The sequence below is a fragment of the Indicator indicator genome, chromosome 4, assembly GCF_027791375.1.
Source record: "Indicator indicator isolate 239-I01 chromosome 4, UM_Iind_1.1, whole genome shotgun sequence".
Classification (NCBI taxonomy): Eukaryota; Metazoa; Chordata; class Aves; order Piciformes; family Indicatoridae; genus Indicator; species Indicator indicator.
The window spans coordinates 18,017,122-18,036,585 of record NC_072013.1 but is presented as its reverse complement, the minus strand read 5'-3'; the positions used below and the strand labels follow the sequence as shown (position 1 = coordinate 18,036,585).

General features: G+C 39.8%; 1 protein-coding gene across 4 annotated transcripts in view; it reads left to right on the top strand.

The window, feature by feature from the left end:
- Positions 1-8,020: 8,020 nt before the first annotated feature.
- TTC7B (tetratricopeptide repeat domain 7B) overlaps positions 8,021-19,464 on the top strand; it is a 119,370-nt gene continuing 107,926 nt past the window's right edge. For all 4 annotated transcript variants that reach the window (XM_054400099.1, XM_054400097.1, XM_054400100.1 and 1 more), the window contains exon 1: positions 8,021-8,141. In XM_054400099.1, the coding sequence (XP_054256074.1) occupies positions 8,021-8,141 (121 nt within the window). The remainder of the gene's footprint in view (positions 8,142-19,464) is intronic.

Below are 19,464 nucleotides of genomic sequence, written 5' to 3'. Positions count from 1 at the left end.
ATGCATAAAAGCAGCATGTACTCAGCTTTTCTCAGATGTCTCCTTAATGAGTCCTTGTCCTTGAAATACATAGCTCAGCTGTACATAATAGTTATTCTGTTGAAGCTGTGCCTACTTGAGGGAGCAGGATCCCACTGTCTGGTGGTGTGTTCACTGCACAGCGATCGTACAAATTAGAAATCAGGTTGCTATATCCCTGCTGCTTTTAAGTTCAAGTGTTAATACTATTCTACTTAGTATGTGTTGCCATGTCACTTCATCTGTATGCCTCCCTGGCAGGTCACCAAGTTCAATTTTCAAGCTTTCAGATTGAAAGGCAAGCTTACTCTTCAATACCAAAGTGAGAGCAGGCCTTTAATCTTAACCTACATCTGGGTTACAAAAATGAATAAAAGCTTGGTGTTGTCTTTCAACCTTCTATCACTAAGATGCTACTGCAGCAAATTTTGATGTCTACGGATATATATTTACTGATGTCTTTTATCTGTAGAGAAAGAAACCTGTACAATTATTTGTCAGGAAAAAATATCTTTTGCTAAAGTCCCAGTAGTAAAAATCATCCATAATTCCTACCTTTACTTCTGAAGCTCTAAAGGCAAGAAATGAACTGATGACAGATTCTGACAGCTAGTTGTAAAGGAGCAGGCTCTGTTCTTTTGCAGTAAGTGGAACATGGCATGCCATTTCTTGTGTCAGTGTAAGCAAGGGGGGAGGAGAGTGGAAGAAATCAGAAAAGGGGAATGCTGAGTGCTTTGCCTCACCATAATGTAGAGGACATTCTGTTTGGTCTCCACATTAAAATTTTCAAGAAAAAACAAAACCAGACAAGCCACATACATGTACCAAAAAACCAAACAAAACCAACAAACAAACAGAAACCCAAACCGAAGCAAAACCAGATCCACCTGCCAGCTTTTTTTGTCTTGGAGGGTAATGGTGCCACTTACAAAGGCATAAATAGGAACACTGATTTCTTTAACTCACTATATTCCACTTATTAACAGATTGCAGTGAAGTTTTCTTTCTGACAAGGATGCACTTTCTAAAATTTAGTCACATTAGCAAAGTGCAAAACCTTGTGGCAGAAGTTTACCAAAAAGCAAGATCAGTAATTGCAATGGTTTGTTTTAACCAGTATTGGGATATTCAGAAAAGGAATGATGATAGGGTTCTGATTTTGGATCTGAAAAAGCACTAGAAAGTAGGAACACTTTGTGAATGCAGTTGTGAAAGAAATACAAGCAAGATATTTTCTGGAAGACTGTTCAGAATTCATTGAAGATTTGTAAAACCAGGTGTCAGCTGAATCTTCTTGTGTCTAGAGCTGTTAAAGCCTAACCATGCTGATATGGATAATGGTAAGCACAGCCTGTTGTTGGCCAGTCCTGTCAGAGCAATGGGTTTATGAACACCTGTTTTTGGGGTTTCTGTCTTGGAGATAGTTTGCCTTATGAATAGCATTAAAAGTACAAAAAGAACAATGATTTTTTTTTAAAAAAAAAGATGTTGTTTTGGTTTGTTTTTTTGTTGTTGTTTGAGGTGCAGACTCAACATCTTCAAACTTGGATCTAATGCTCTGAACGACTGCTGTCAGATCTAGCTGGCTCCTTTGCTTCTTACACTTTGAAGTAGGGTTAGGTCAGAAGCATGCAGGAGAATTCTGCGTAGTCTGACAGATCTGTAACTTCAGATTTTCAGGAAACTTGGACCCATTTGGAACACTAAGTGACTGAAAGTGACATAGTGGAAGTATGTGAAGAGGAATTTTAGAATATATAAGCAGAGTATGTCTTTCTGTCCATGAAAGCAAGTGTTAGGCAACAGCTCTGAAAGGTTGAGTAGGGCCAGATAAAGTTGTAGTGTATAAAGCCTGAATATTGTGAGAACATATGTCCTACTGAGTCAAACCAGTAAGACCAGAAATGTATGCAGTATTCAAGATGCAGGCATGCCATGGTTTACATAGTGGCAGGATGATGCCTGCTGCTGTGTTCTCAGTAGCCTTCCTGGTGATGCCTGGGTGTTTTGTAGGCTGCCACTGCACAGTGCAGTAAGGATTTCAGGGAATTGTTTGTCAGTTTGTCATTTGCTCTCTGATACCCTGTATAGAGTAGGGTATCCAATGTAAATCAGATAGTCTTCTGTAGAGCACATAATTTCTGTTTTACCAGTTTATGATACCTGAAAAGTACCCAGTTTTGGTTTGGAGACATCAAGACATGAAGAATCCACTCCCTTTTAGATATTTGACCAATAGTTAATTAGCCTGGTGGCTTTTAAAAAGACATAATTTCTTATATAAATTTATTTGTTGTAGGTCTCCAGCTTTGTGGTATTATTTTATTGTCTTGATTAATCTATTTGTAAATGCTGTTTTCTTTACATGAGGTTTAATTTCCAAAACACAGAGTTGGTTCTGCCAATTATTAAGGCAGAGATTGTTGGTTGGCTGGATTAGTTGAACTTGGATTTGCCATGCAGAAATAGCAGCTAACGCTTCTGTTACTGGATCCACATTTTGCCAGTTCTTAGTTTTTCTCCCCAACTGAAGTACAGGTTTCTTGGAATTCACCCCAGCTAATATTAAGAAGCTTCCTTCTCTCATCTCTGCTAAGGACCTTGCTTTTGGACCACTGTAATGGAACCTTGTATGCAAATTTCTGCCTACATGGGCACAAGCCCAAAGTCCTCACCATGCCCCTCATGAGCTTATTCAGAGAGACATGGTGAGACCCAAGGGGACAACACTTTATCATAGGACTTTTGTGTGCTAATTCTGAATGTACTGATTTTTAAGACTTCTCTCCATTTATTAACATTATTGAAAAAAACTACTTTAAATGCACGATTTCAGTTCTTTCCAAATACAGAACAAAAATAGTTGCAGAACATTATCTATGCCCTAAACATTCTTCTTACTTCTGGATAGTAATGAACTGGTGAGGTTGCTAGATTTTTTTCATTGTCTTTATCCTCAGCAGCTCCTGATCTCTCTGGATCCTCTAATTTATTTTGTTTTACTTTTCCATTTGTCATAGTACTCACAACATAGAGCAATTTATGCTAATATTTTAAACTCCACCCCACAGGTTTAGAAACGTTTGGAAATTATATGCAGTTTTCGACTCCCTCTGGTGGTCTGGCAATGGTAGTTTGCAAGTTTAGCTGCTAATACTGACAGCAAGGAAAACGCAGTACACCACCAGAGATGCTCCAGGTCTAACCAATATTGTTTATCCCAAATACAGTTAAATAGCAATGGGGGAAATATTGATGTTTATTAATAATACAGAGCACTGGAACAGGCTGCCCAGGGGGGTTGTGGAGTCTCCTTCTCTGGAGATACTCAAAATCTGCCTGGATGAGTTCCTGTGTAATCTACTTTAGGGGATCCTGCTCTGGCAGGGGAGTTTGGACTAGGTGATCCTTTGAGGTCCCTTCCAACCCCTAACCCTCTGTGATTCTGTGATAATTTTTATTACAACTAACTAGCTAGAAACATTGGGGGGGGGGAGGGCAAGAAAAGAAAAGGTGCCAATTCAAAGCTTTTCTTCTATGTAACAATTGAATTTATTTTAAGGGATTTAATTTAGGAAGTGAAGAAGAGATATTACTGAACTGCTGCACTCAGTAAATTCAATGTGAGAAACACTTGATCTTCATCTTCTCTTAAGTGGTAGTTGAAGTGCAGTTTGAAACAGCAGTTGTGAAGACAGTAATTCCTGTGTAAAGCAAAACTCATCTGGGAATAGAACCTAAGTCTGATTTTAGCCAATAATGTAATGAAATTAAAACATTGTACTACAGAGATAAGAGCTTCCACTATTGCTTTTTAGCTAAAGAGACTTTATTCAGATTTAAGAAGGGGTTCATGTTTAGAAAAATCTACTTTTCTAATTTCCTAATGTAACAGGTGTCTTATTTTTACCCTTAAGAAATAGTTAAAAATGGTGTATGGCTTATTTTCAGTGCTGAATGGAATAAAAGGAACTGAAATGCAGTGGGCTAATTAGTGTGTAAGAAGCTTGCATTCTAAAAATACTTTTTTTTTTTTTTTTTAATCCAGAATAGCTGTTTTCTGGAAACTTTTTGCATAAATGAGTCAAAAGAATAGAAAAATGTCTTTGTCACTGAGGTTCAGTTTGTTTGGGATGATACATAATTTTTTCCTTGAGTTCAAGCAGGAGATTAAGCTACAATCAGTGTGGAGACCCTCATTAACTGCTGCCCTACAGCAACAGTTTGAAATACAGGAGGAAAGAAGCTTACTGTGAGCATGACACAATAGAAGGCCCAAGATTAGACTTGACCTTAGCTCTACCCTGAGCTTAAAAGTAGTCCAAGCATTTATTTGAAATCCTTAGATGTTTGGACAAGGCTTGAAAAGATTTACACAGGCACAATAAGCATGAGAAACAACAGTATTTTTCTTCCCATTTTGATTCCTGTTAGTTACTTCTCATTAATATAGGATAACAACTTTACTGGCAACACAGCTTTGTAAAAATAGACTTGTGGAACAAACAGCAATTCAGATATAAATACATCACTCTGGCCTATAAACACCAGTAAAGTGAGTTGTTGTTTTGTTGTTTTTTTTTTTTCCCCTGGGGTTTTTTCAGGGTTGTGGGGTTTTTTTGTTTGTTTTGTGTTTTTTTTGTGGGTGGGGTTTGTGGGGTTTTTTGGTGTTTTTTTTTTTTTTTTTTTTGTTTCTTTTTTTTTTTTTGGTTTAGGTAAACATCTGCATTTGTGACACGGAAGATATTTCCAGAAATGGTATGACAGGTTTAAAATGCAGTAGGAAATATTGGTCTGAGTCAATATGATTTTAATATATATTACCATTATACATAATAATATAATAAATTACATTATTATATGACTTGCTTTTCAGTAGCAATGCTGGTTCCCATTTAGCATGAGTGGGCTTGGAAATGATCTCTTTTTAGAGTAATTAAACTTCAGATTCAGCTTATCAATAGCAATGACTATTAGCACTGTCATTTATTAAAGACTAAGAATTATAACATCAATGGATTTCATACAATAGTGAAGAATAAGCACTTGGCTTTTGTACAGGCATACATTCATTTTTAAGTATCAGTTGTACTGACTGTTATTTGACAAGGGCAGTATGAATTGAATCAGTTTGCAAGCAACCAGGATATCAAACCCAAACAAAAACCCATACAAAAATATTCCAGGTTCCTAGGTTTGAACTAGTTGATGTATTGATTTTTACTTTCAATCAGCAGTAGGGACTTACTGGTTTACAAAATAAATTACATTCACAGATATAACTTTTATCTTTAAGAAAATAAACTTATCTAAGTACAAAACCTTGAAATGCTGAAATATTTTGGTAAAGAAACTATAACTTCTTAGATGACTCTTCCTGCCGTGTCATCAAACTGTTGATTTTGCAGATGCTCTTCAGTCTTACTTCCCTTCAAATTGAAGTTTGGTACTCAGAAAGGAAGCGAGTGTCATTGTGAAATTATTTTCTCTAACAATTTCCATACTATCTGTTCTAAACTTCATAGAGATTACTGGCTTCAGTAGGAATGGAGAACTCTGCAGTTGCCTTGTTTCACTGACAGTGTTATGCTAACTAGAAAAAAAAAAGAAAAGAAAAATAAAAGGGTTTGCTTCTATAATGCTTATGGGTTGTGCTCTTCACTGTAGAGAAATTACTTCTCAAATTAATGCATTTTGGCCTGAAAAGTTTTGCACTTCACGTTTGAGAAAATGGCAGATGGTAGTAAGACTTGAAAGACTGCTTTAAAACACAAGCAATGTTTGAATTGCATCTCTGCTTGCAATAGAGTATGTATAAGGATTTGTGCTGGAGAAAACCTTTTTAATATTAACTTTTTAAATTCTATTTAACACTTTGGGGATAAAATAAGCACTTTTGTGCTGTCTTCTGTAACTTTATAGTTCTCTCAAAATCATAATCTTTCTTTGATAGATGTTATAGAAACTCCGCAGAAGAAAACAGTTTTAATAATCACCACTTTGATTAGCAGCTTCATACAATGAAAAAAGCCCCAGACCACTGTCAGTGTGCCGGACTAAAATGAGAGTATTAGGTAAACTTGCATATTAAGTACTTTTTCTGTAAATGGTGAAACAACACTTGCCTTGAAACACTGATAAACTTTGACAGAAATCAGATGGTAAACTTTGACTAGCTTATTCTCTCAAGGGCCCCCATACCAGTGAGCCATAATGAAAATATTGCAAATGCTTGTTTCAAACATCCTGATTTTTTTATTATTTTTAATTTTTTTAGAATAAAGGAAAGCTAGAACAAAGTTGAGGTTTGGTTCCTCTCCTTCCACTTCAGCTGTGACTATTAAGAAGCCAGAAACTCAGTCTGAAGTAAAACCTGGTGATCTTGTAAGTTTGCTTGCCTTTTTTTTTCCCCTTTCTTTTTTGGTTCTTTTTTTTTTTTTTTCTTATATGAGTTCTGAGCATTCTATTTGAATATATCATCTTTAAAAATACAAGTACTTTTTGAATTGCCTTTTCTGAATCTTTGTTGCAGCGAATTTGATATCTTAGTAGAGATAAAACTATTTCACTTAAGTAGGCTTATATTTGATATAACTTTTACATTTTTACTAGTTTAAATCCCTATTACTTTTGCTTCTCATAGTCCTGTATGGAGTAGGAGTGCAGAAAGTTTCTTTATCAAGTTTATTTTTGGGTTACCAGAAGTAACAGAATACCATATTGATGTGTTCCTGAGTACTCCAAGTTCCTTTTCTTTCATGTCAAACTCAAACTGCACTGAACAATACTTTATTTCTCCTATTTGCCCTGTATTTTGGGGAATTGAAATGGGAGAGATGGCATAGGGCAAAATGCTTGACCAATACATCTTAGTTAATTTTCCTGCATTTAAATTTTCCATTGTTTTCAGAAACCAGGTTATCTCTGTCTTCTAGCTACACAGCTACATCACCTTAACAAGCAGACTTCCAGTTTTTAGTAAAGTGCATGCATGCTTCAGGCTGTGTCAACAGTTTGCTAAACAAAACATTTCCAGAAACCAACACTTGGAAAAACGAAGTGGCAGTTGACAAAGTATGTGGGATCAGACTTTTCTGCATAACTTTTATGCTATTCTTTCCAGATCCATTATGGGTCATCTACTGTGGAATCTTCTCAGCACAGTGTTAGCTATATAGAAGTTTCATTAATTTTAAAATAGATTTCCTAATTGTACCAATGCTTTTCACAATGTAGTAATTCCTTTATAATAGATGTCTCACTTCATAAATTGTAGCTGTTGAGATAATGAACCTGATGAATTGTTATGTAAATATTTTGAAGCTATTCTTTTGCTAGTAGCTTTTACTGAAATGTGATCATTGCTAACACAATGTGTTAAAGCTGAGAATAAATATGCATAATCTTTATAAGCAAATTAACTCGTTCCAAAAGTCGAAATTTTAGTTGTCATAGTCTTATGTGTGAAAGAACAGAGTATTTAGTACTGGCAAAGGTTTCGGCTAGTGTTTTTATTCCAGGCAAATGTTGGAAATGGATTTATTTTCTCAAGCCATAGGGCATAACCTTCCTGCAGTGCAGATCTTTTTTGCAGGCACTGCTCTATCCCCTGATGCTTAACCGAAGAGTACTGGGGCTGGTGGGTAACGCTGAGGTCCACCTTTTGGTGGCATAAGATGTGGAAGCTAAACGAGACTGCAGAGAAAGCGTACCGGCCCTGCCACCCCCAGCATCACCGTCTTGTTCTGCGACCTCGCTCCTTCCCGCCGGGCTTCGGGGCCATGACGGCAGCGCCCTGGCCCCGCCCCGCCGTCCCCGCCGCTGCCCGGCAGGTGGCGCCACTCCCGCCGGTCGCCCGCCAGCGCGGCGCGGGCCGCAGCTCTCGAGTTCCGCCGCTCCAGGCGCCGCCGCCGCCCAGGCGCCCGGTGCCGTTGCCGTCTTTTCCCCACCTCCCCCTTCCCGCCGCCTCGGCCCCTTCCCTTGCCGGGGCCCATCGGTGGCCATGGCCACCAAGAAGGCGGGTTCGCGGCTGGAGACGGAGATCGAGCGGTGCCGGTCGGAGTGCCAGTGGGAGCGGATCCCCGATCTCGTCAAGCAGCTCTCGGCCAAGCTCATCGCTAACGGTGCGGCGCTCGGAGGGAGGCCGCGGCGGGGGGGCGGCCAGTGGGGCTCCCGGACTCAGGGCCCAGCAGGTGCAGCCGGGCGGGCCGGCATGAGGGCCTGCGGGCCACCCCGCGGTTCCCGGGGAGCAGGTGGGGCGTGGGGGCCACTGGAGGGGCGGGGAGCGGGTCGGCTGGCGCGGCCCCGAGGAGCAGGATGCCCGAGGACGGTGGCGGGGAAGCGGGTGCCGCCGTGGCCCTGTCCTCGGCGTGCGGGCGCACCGGCAATCGCCCCCGGGGCGAGAGCTGGAACGCGCACCCCACGCTTGAGCACCCCCTGGTTGAGAAGCCCGCTGAAGTCCGAGGAAGGCCGCGTTTCGTCTCGCCGGCAGCGGCGGCCAGCGCGTTTGCGTCCTGAACTGCTGAGCAGTCTGCTGTTTTAGCATGAGTGTTGCATTTTTCATACACATATGCTGTGTGCAGAAAACCTTAAATGTCCTTCTGTGCGCACTCCAAGTATCTGTACACAATGTGTCACATGAAGGCTTCTGTTCTGCTTAAAAACACACCTCAGGAATATAGTGCAGCTGTATCTGTTTTCTTATAAAAACTGTTAATGGTTTGCTTGGTCTCCTAATTCTTGTATCACAAGCCTTTAAATGTTTAGCTGAAGGAGGTGAAAAAGCAGTGCCTCGTTCTGAGTAGTAGTGCCTCACGAACACGGGAGATGTAGGGAAGTTCTCTTTGGCATGGGTGGTTTCATTCTATGTGTGAGAAAAGACATGGAGATAGTGTCTGCCTGTGTGGGCTCGGTTATCTGCTTGAGGTGGACCTGAAGATATTTTCAGAGAGAATTGAAGTTTGCCGAGACAGAAGTTGGGGTGAATTCAGAGGTGATAGGTTAAGAGAGAGGATGAGTTGTAAAGTTGGTGTCACTGGGAGCATGTTACAAAGGCAGCAATTGCTTCACACGCTTAGGGAAGGAAACTGCATCGTTCAGTTCTCTAGAAATATACATAAAAGAAGAAAAGCCTGAATTGAAGTAAAGAGAAAGGAGAGAATTTAAGAATAGGTAGATGTAGATAATGTTATATTTGTTGGCTTTAAGAGCAACTGGGTGATTATACTGGCATTATGCTAACTAAAACACAAGTGAAAAGGTGGATAATGTTATGTTTAAGGACACGCTTCGTTGAGTTAGGGACTATGGACTAGCTGGATATCAGTTCAAGTAAAGACAAAGGGGTTTTGGCTGTCTGGTTGAGAAGCATGATCTTTATGTGTTGAGCCATACTAAGGTATTTCAGACAGGTAGGGGGAGCTTGGTAAAAGATGTTGCTGACAGGCTTAAATTTATCTGTCTTGGGTACTTTTTACGGGACTGAAGCATATCACAGAAGATTGTGCAGTCTACACAACTTTACACTTCAGGGCTTTTCCTATTATGTAGCTTCTAGACTTTGTATGCTCAATATATCCAATACTTAAAATGTTTGAGTATTTCCTGATATTTAAAACATGGGTATCATACATCATTTTTTTTCTTCCTGACAGCACAGGAATGATTAAATCAAATGGGCATGGCTTCCAAGTTCTAGTTGAGAACATCAACAGTCAGTAAGTTAAGTGATCATAAGGGACACTCATTTTATGCTGGAGTACTACAGGAGAACAGTAATTAATGAAATACGTGCCCTTACTGTTGAGTGTCTAAAGCTTAAGTTTGTGTTGCAGGCCAAGGTTATCACTGGATGCGAGACTGTGGAGGCCAGGCACTGCCTCTGTTCCACCTGTGAAGAGAAACAAACTCAAAGGTGCTCTGATGCATTAGTTAATCTTAAACAATTAATTGAAGAAAAAGTGCTCAGAGCTTCACTGCTTCCTTCTGTAGTGATGTTCAGTTTTACAAATCAGCTAGGGAATGGATAACAAAAGAACTAGTGTTTGGCTGAATGTGGAACAATATGCTGTAGGAATAATTCAGAAGTGTGAGAGGAGGAGAAAGAGGGGAGAGGATCTTCGTTCTGTTTGTATATTGGCATGTAGGGAATTGATTCTGACTCTTGAATGCTGGAGCATTTTGACTGTGGTTATCAATATTGCTAGGTATAGGGTTTATTGCTCTTTGAGCATGGATGGGAAGGAATCTTTTGGGGAAGCCCTCTTGTAATCTTTTCAATTATGCACTATTGTAAAAGCAAAGACTTTTACTTTACCAGGTCTTAATTACACCTCCTATTTTCAAGTGGGGATTAGAGAACTCAGTGTAGATTTTAATGGGCCAGATTATAATTTGGGCCATTTTACGTTTATGTAGTGCTTCTTGTTATCAGCTGCTCATCCCTTGAAGCTTGCAAAAGAAACTGGATGAGGGAAGAAATAGCAATGAGAGGTCCATGATGAAGGTCTGTGTGAATGCATAAGGCAGGAGAAGTGTAGCACTTGAGAAATGCAGTATTTTAAGTGGACCTGATTAGTGTATTGTTTAATCTGTTTTGTTCTGATGATGAGTCCTATCTGCTCCCTCATAGGAGTCTGTATAAAGCCTGACATTGGATCATGTAAGGACAGTTTATGTAGTGTTTTGAAAGGAAGAAAAATGACACCTAGTAAAACCAATTTTTGTATCTGATGGACTGTATTTGAAATGCTTTGAGTATGCTGAGCTTTAAGATGAAGAGGGAAGAGAAAATTAATGGATTGGTCACTGCTATTCTCTAAGTAATAGTCACAATTTTGATCATGGAAAATGTGTTCTCTGTGTCAAGCCTGTGACTTGAATTTTTTTCACAAAGGGTAGATAGATGAAAGAAGGATCTTTAACTCAGAATGATTAGGCACTTACCCTGCTTGTATTACATTTCTGGCCTTCAGAACCAGGAGTCAGCAGCAGTATTAAGATCCATGCTTTGTAACACAAAGCTCTGTTTGAGCTGTTGCTTTGTCACCATTCCCATAAAAAAATGGATCAAAACTGTTAAATGCAGGTGTGGTGGGTTAGCCTTGGCTAGCTACAAATGCCCACCCAGCTGCTCATTTTCTTCCCTTCCTTAGTGAAGCAGAGGCAGAATATAGGATGAGAAGACTCATAGCTTCAGATAAGACAAGGACGTTACTTAATAATTAGTTGCTCACAAAACAGATTTGACTTGTGGAAAATTAATTCTGTTTCTTGCTAGTTAAAATAGATGTAGATAGTAAGAAACAGAAAGACAGACATGAAAGCAACACTTTTCCTCCCCTCTTTCCCAGGCTCAACTTCACTCCTGTGCTCCTCCCCACGTGGTACAAGGTGCAGAGGGGATACAGTTGGTGCAAGGTGACTTCTGCTGCTGCTCCTCTCTTCTTGCGTTTTTCCTCTGCTCTGGCATGGGCTCGCCTCTGGTTGCAGTCCTTACAACAGGCTCTTCAAGTGCCACAGGTCCTTCAGGGTGTGTCTGCTCCAGCTTGGGTCCTTCCCAGACTGCAGTGCTGGATATCTGTGCTGGCACCTAGAGCACCTCCTCCCTTCTTTTCTGACCTTGGTGTTCCCTCTGTTGTTCCTCACTCCTTTGGTTTCCTTCTCTTCTCTGTGGTGTTTTCTGCTTTTTCTTAAATACTCTTTTCCTAGGGTTGCTGCCAGCTGCACTGAGTGACTCAGTTGGGTTCTGTGGTGGGTCTTTTGGAGCTAGCTGAGCCTAGGACAAGGCAGCCCCTAGGCTCTTCCCACATGGGCCACCCTGCAGCCAGCACCTTGCTGTTTACACCCAGTACAGCAGTATGGATGAAAAGCGTAGCAGCTGGCATAGAAATTATTGTGGTACTCTGAGGTTCATGAAGTTGTCCTTATCTAATACGTGGGCTGTTTGGTTGTTAAAAATAAAATCTTAAACCAGTTCTCACTAGTGAAATTTTCTGAATACTTACAGCCAGTTAAACTTGAAAAAGTTCCTTCTAAGAAGATGACCTGAAGAAGTTCTGATTCTGTTTATTGAGTATTATTTAACATGGCAAATGAATAGTGGGGTGGTGAAGCAATACCATGGGAGGTAGCAAAAGGTCCAAGTACAAAATCACTTGTTCACAGATTATTGGAAGAGGCAAATTACTGCATGTTCAACATCTGAAATTAAAGAGAATGTATTTTAAAGTGCCCCCAGAATTGTGAAGCATTGGTTATAGGGTTGCTTTATATTCTAAGCCATTCTGAATGGGCTACTTTATTAAATAAAGGGTTTAATCTGTAGAAGAACCATGTACACCTTTGTATTGGAAAAATTGCTTGGTATCAACCAACTGTGTGAATGAAACACATCATGCCACAAGACAGAGATTCCTCTAAGATCACAGTTTAGTGTAGCAGTCCCCAAAATAGCTAGTGATGCCCACAACACTTCAGTGTTAATGATCATAAAATGGTAGGGGTTAGAAAGGACCTCTGGAGATTGAGTCCAACCCCCCTGCCTAGGCAGGATCACCTAGGGCAGGCTACAAAAGACAATGTCCAGGCAGGTTTTGAAAGTCTCTAGAGGAAACTACACAACCTCTCTAGGCAGCCTGTTCCAGTGCTCCAGTAAAGAATTTTTACTTCGTGTTGAGATGGAATTCATCATATATATTTGAAATCCCTGTTACTTTTGCTTCATTAAAAGTTTTTCTTTTTTAAGAGATTTGTTGTTTGTCTCAAACATTGAAAAGTGAGGCTTACAAAATACCAGTGATAATTTTTTTTTTGTGAGGACTTATGTATTTATTGATGTGGTCAGGGTTATGAGGATTGTGTTTTGAAACCTCTGCAGCAATTTTAATGAGAGTATCATGTCACTCATGGCTTTGGGAATTTGGATTCTCAGGGTTTCTGGAACTTTGTGGTGTTTGAATGATAATTTTGGAAGCTAGCAATCACATTTCAAAGTTGATTATAAGTTTGTCATGAATTTTTGCTGAAACAGCATCTTGAAGCAAGCAGCTACAGTGGAATTCAGTATGGAGATAATGTCTGTTCAGAGCGTTCTCAGGATGTCAGTGCTCTCATGTTGTTGTTTTTTTTCCTTCGGAAACAGTGAAGAAACCTTAGGTCAGTTCTTTGGTAGTCTGAATGGATAAAGTAAAGGAGCGATGAGTTTCTGTGGGTGTTTCCGGTCATTCACTGTTGCTGCAATCAGGATGTGACCTTGTTCAAGTTCAGCAAGATGTATGGCTCTGTCTGCAAAAGCACTGAGAAGGCGAATTCTTATAGTTCAAGTGAGGTAGAACGATGTGCTTCTGTAGAAACCTTGGCCCCAGTGTAAAGTATTGTATTACTGTGGGGAGAGAATGCACATCCTGGAAGTTCATGGATCTATACCCTACCAAGAGCATTGTGACATTGCCATGAAAATAGAACGTTACCTGCAGGTATCAAGTTTGCTGATGGAAATACACCAGCCTTTTAATACAACCGCTTTCTTACCAATTGAATTTCTTGCTATCATTACTACCCATTTTCTGTCGTTTTGTGTGTGACCTTTCCTCTGACTGCCTTTCCTCTCAACACCTTGTTTGTATAGTTTTTATTATATCTTTCATCATACCTAACCTTGCAGGGAGGAAGTAGCAGCTGAGTAGCAAACCCAACGGATCGGGAATATTTTACATGTTTCTTTCTTTGTTTTGTTTTCTGTGCTATTTCTTTATCTGAATATAACTAACTTGTAAAAATAGAAACATCTTACCAATTTTCATTGCTTTCTTTCTCCCTTATGAAATGCAAGACCTCAGATGTATGGTTAAAGCTTATCCTCAGAGTAAACCAGGGATTTCTAAACCTCTTAGGACTCATGCCCTACTTAGGTGTTTATCAAATTTGTTTGATTTTTTTTTTAAATACATAGAGCTTGTAATGCCATTTACATATGCAAAGCTTTGCAGAGATCTACATCTCTACCAGAAAAGTTTGCAGATGGTGATGTGATATGCCTTTTTACATTTCCACAGAAGTGGAAGTGAAGCTCTCTCTTAATTTGTTCTCTTTTTTTTTTGTTTGTTTGTTTTCCTTCTTTTTCTTTTACTATCACATTTACAGAAAAAGTGTACTAATGACACACATTTTTTTTTTCCTGAATGAAGTCCAGAGATGGTGACAGTACTAAGATGTCTTATTTTCAGTTGACAGCTTTATTTCTTCAGATAGCCAGGCATTAAAACAGCGTAAGCGATGACGTAGATCTGCTGCTTGTATTCCAAGTGACTTGTCATCTGGAAGAGTAAATGCTAGCTCAGTCATTGTGATTTCACAAGTAGCCAAGCTAGTCTAACACCTTGTTGCCATTGCTTAGAACTGTTTCTTCCTACCTTTACTCAAGCTGCTCCTCTGTGTAGTTTCCCTGAGTTACATGTTCCTGGCTTCTCCCTTATGTTGATGAAAACCAGAGGTGGGACTTAAATGTTCTGGGTCAGCACCAAACGCTGTGTTCCTCTTTCTGGGGTTAGTGTCTGCTGGCTTAATGAGCTGATTTCGGACCTCTGTCACCCACAGGGGTGTGAAGAGTGTAACAGCTGATGGGAAATGAACAGTGACAGCAGCTAGTGAAGGATAAAGGTGAGGGAAACTTTCTTCTGCTCTGAGGATGCATGTAACTGGTCTGAGTGGAATGAACAAAGTACTTCTGGGTTTTTGGAGTTTATAGCTGCTTGTATTTATAAGGATACTTCCATATGTTATGAATATAATTATTTTAGAAATTAGACATTTCACATACTAATGTTGAATTGGCTTCACTCTGTTGCATTGTTTAAAAGTTATAGGAAGAAATTGTAGCCTGATTGACTAGTGTATGTATACCAGTATATGTCTGTATTATAGTTGCTCTAGGTTCCTTTAACCTAATGTCAAGGGTTAAAGGTTAACATTAACTTCTCTATAGGGAAATAAATTCATTAGCTTTAATTTAGAATCATTGATATCAGTTTTTTTGAGTTTGATTGGCAAGGTAGCAAAGAATGGGACAGAACGTCCTTAACCATGCCAAATGTGTGCCATTCACCCTTCCACAAATCTGACTTGTAAATAATCAGATTTTAGAATTTGGTGATTAAATTCCCTGCAGTTTTCTCTGTGCTGAACACAGTTTAGTTGGTGATCTGATAAGGAGCAACTGGAGACAGTAACTTTGTAAAAAAGCAAAGTGGCAGGATGTTCAGATAAATTGGAGGAAGTGAGGACATCTGATTTAGTGCTGTGTTTGTTGGTAGCAAGGTCTATAATAATTGGAGAGCATTTGATCTCTGCTCCAGGCAGAAGGAAGAGTGCTGAAGAGTGTCAGCAAATGTGTGGCAGAATGCATAGTGGCAGTTATTAGTAAGCTACTCTGGTCAGAGATGTTCATTCTCTTTGCAGAATAGACAGACCAGAATCAAGTATTTTTGTCAAATAATTAATTGTCTTTATAATTCTCTTGTTCAAAGCCTGTGTAATTACTGCATAAGAAGTCTGTAAAATCTGTGATTCTGTAGTAGGAAGAAAGCTGCTTGCCTTAAGAACTCTGCTACTAAGTTTGTTACCCATATTAGTATTCTGTAGAAATGGTCTATTAACAATGATTAATTAAAAACTCAAGTTTTAATACAGCTGCTCTACAGATGATGTTTCTGCTGTGGAACCTGTAAAGGGCAATAAAGCAAAGGAAGGACTTAGAAACATGTGCTGATGTTGTCTGGAAAAGATGAGAGGATTGAGGTTGGACCCTACAGGTACTTAGGAGTTGTTTCTTGAAAATGAAAGTAGATCCTGAATGCTTAAGCTGCATTGAAAGAAATGAGGAAATAAAAGAGGACTTATGTGGTACAGATTTGGTAAATACTGCTCTCCACTGTTAAGTTCCCTGCTTCAGCAGGTTAATTCCCTGGTTATATGAATTAGAGCTTCCCCTTTATTATAATAAGGAGTAGTCTTTTCAGCCTTGTGCTTGTTAGGTTCTAGAGCCATGGTGCAAACAGCTCCTTGGAGAGCTGGCACCTATTATGTAGTTACACAGAGTCTTTGAGGTGGAAGGCGATGCCAGGTTTCACAGAAGACCTACCTTTCCTCTTCCCCAAAAGAGAAGCAAGCTGGTTTTTTTTACACAAAAAGTGGTTGGGAAATCCCTTTTGGCTCAAGAGAAATATTGAATGCAGCTCACCTGAGCCCAGTAACTTGTTTTATCTCTATAAAACTTTTGAAAAGGCAACCAAGATGTGAAAACACCTACAGCTTCTAGCCCCTCCTCTGTTTTTTCTGCAGTTAATTACGTGAACAAGTTGTTGCTTATCTTTCAAGTGTGCCTTATTTAAAATTCAGGTTTCCCTGGACTCAGCTTCCAGCCACACTTCTGGTCGTGTGGTTTTTTTGTTTTTTTTTCCCCCATTTAATTATAGTCTCTTTACCTTAATGTAGAGACAATGCTGTGCATTAAGTCAAGACTGTAATGGGATTTCTTTAAAGCTGGGTTTAAGGAGAGGCAGAAGTAAGGGACCTACTGCTTTTAGAACAGCTGATAGAATGAAAAAAAAAAAACAACTCAAAAGAAGTTGCTCAGAGATGCTTTCTATCTTAAAACTGGTAATTATGTACCTGAGACAATAATCTCTGAGAATGACAGGTGTAGGCTAGTGCCTTTCAAGAATTTATGTGAAGTTTCCCAGGTGGAGCTAAGCAGAGAAGAAAAGAATGAGAAGAGTCTGTTTTTTTTGTGAGTCACTGGGTTTTGGAAATGATAGAAAACTGCTATATCTCCTCTTCTGGGAAACAAGTTGAGCTTTGGGTCATTCCATAGATGACAAATGTCCCTCTTCTGATCTGACAATCGGTGATTATTAATACACAGAAGAGAGTGAAGGTGCTAACCAAAATATCTAGATAGTGAGGTTTAAGAATAAGGAACTATTCCTGAGTGTATAAGAAGTTGTGCAGAGTCAGGATCTGTTCAATCCCTTATTTCTTCTATTTTGTCAACCATTTTCTTTAACTTGGGAGAACAATGTTGGATTTCATTATCATCTGTAAAATTTGTGCTGTAATGTAGCTGGTAGAGCATGAACAGGAGCCACTGTTCTCATGATATTGGTTAGTTTTGCCTTCCATCTAAATAGTTTCTAGTATTTTTTTTCTGTTGTTGTTAGTAGCAACAGGAAAACTGGTTTGTCCTTTGAGAAGCAAATCCTGGCAAGAAGCAAGATTGAAAAGAATTCCTAGCTGTCTCAAGTGCATGCCCTTCCCGTTCTCCGAGTTACTCTCTGATCTTTGTAAACTAAACAAAACATAAATGAAAAGAAAGTAAATTTTGATCATCTGCCCTCAGTATGGTTGCTAGAACTGTTCCCAGTTAAACCTCCAAATATGATGGTGAACCAGTTTCCCACACTTCATGCTTCCCAGTCTTAGGTATGACCCACATTCTTATTTCTTGGTTTTACATTGCATTTTGCAGAATGGGCCAAGTTTGATTCAAACATACACTTATCAATAGCCTAGGTGATACATCGTGACTGTCCTGGCTTGATTATTTATTATTCTGATGGTCCCACAAAATCTGGGAACTCAAATTATTTATTTATTTTTAAAATCGTAAAAGTAATATGATTTGAGACAATTGCTGCAATTTTCTGTTCTTAGTATGTGCCCTCATAAAATAAAATTCTATTGTAGTTATAATTTGGGAGTAAATTTGTATATGCAGATAATCCATGAAGCCTGTACTATTTTTCTTCAAAGTGAGGTTTGGCTGTCAAGCAGGAAAATTGCCTAGATACTACCTAGCTGCACAGTAAAAGGGTACCATGCTCCCTGTGTCCTTAAGAGGCAGGGAAGTGAATGACCATGTATAAATTAAAGTGTTCATAAGAAGAATTAAGTATTTTATTTAAGCAGCTGACTCTGTATTTTCTTTTCTGATTTTACATGTGGATTGTCTGCAGCAGCCTGCAGCCTTTCCACCAATGGTGCCTATTGGTCTGCATATTTTCTCTAGCTACTCTTCTACTGTCGCCAGAGGCCTTAGTGGACAAGATCCTGGGCAACCTGCTCTAACTTGGGCTTGCTTGGATCAGGGGTGTTGGACTAGATGATTCCCAGTGGTCCCTTCTGACCTCAGCCATTCTGTAATGCTGTGAATTCTTGCTACTTAGTAGACAGTGATGGAATTGTAAGTGACATCTGTATATCTATGTCATGGTTAAAGCTCACCCAGCTGACAACAAAGCACCATGCAGCCGCTCCCTCACTGGGGAGGAGAAAAGAGAACAAAAGGCTCCAGAGTGAGACAGAGGACAGGGAGGGCTCACTCACCAGTTATGGTCATGGGCAAAAACTGGACTCGACTTTAGGGAAACAACTAAATTAAATTTAAACAACAAAATAACCACCAATTAACCAGTTGAATTGGAATAGGATAATGAGAAATGCAACCAGATCTTAAAATCACCTTCCTCCCAACTCTCCTTTCTTCCTAGGCTCAGCTCTGCTGCCAGTTGTCTAACTCCTCCTCACAAGTAGCACAGGGGGACAGGGAGTGGGAGTTATTAGTTCATTTCACGTCGTCACTGGCACTCCCTCCAGTGTAGAGTACCTCTGATAGGAGATGGTCCTCTATGAACTTCTGCAGTCTTTCCCACAGGCTGCAGCTCCTTATGAACTGCTCTAGTGCGTGAACTTTCCTTGAAGTTATGGTCTTCAGGCAAAGTCCTCCCTTGGGGTCCTTCAAGGGCTGGCTGCAGGTGGGTATGTGCCTTGCCATTAGCCTCCCCATTAGGGGCTCAGCCTGCCATCTCACCACGGGCTGCACAGGTATCTCTGTTCCACCACACCTCCCCACCCTCCTCCTTCCTCACTGGCCACAGTGTCCATAGAGTTGTTCCTCTCACATCCACTTCCTCCAAAACAAAAGAATTGGCCCATCGGTTTTTTTTTCCATCTTAAATAAGTTATTGCAGAGCTGCTGATTGCCTCAGGCTTGGCCAGAGGTAGGTCCAGCTTGGAAATGAGAAAGCTTCTAGAAGTTTCTCACAGGAGCCACCCTGTAACCCCCCTCCCCCACTACCAAAACCCCATCACACACAAAGCCATCACACCATATATTGTTTTTTCTGTAATGTAAAACTTGTATATGTGTAAGATTAGTTTTAGCATTCATTTTAATTTAAGTAACTTCTGGTCAGATTTACTTGAATAAGCATTTGCAGGTCTGCTCATACTCCACTTCAGGTGCAGCCAATGCATTTAATGACTGTTAACATGCATCATGAACAAAGCAAAATGTGTTCTAAGCATATGGTCAACTTTTTTCCAGTTAGAAAACAAGTGTTTCGTGTTCTTTTGGCCAGATTAATATGAAATCAGCTCTGCATCCAGGAT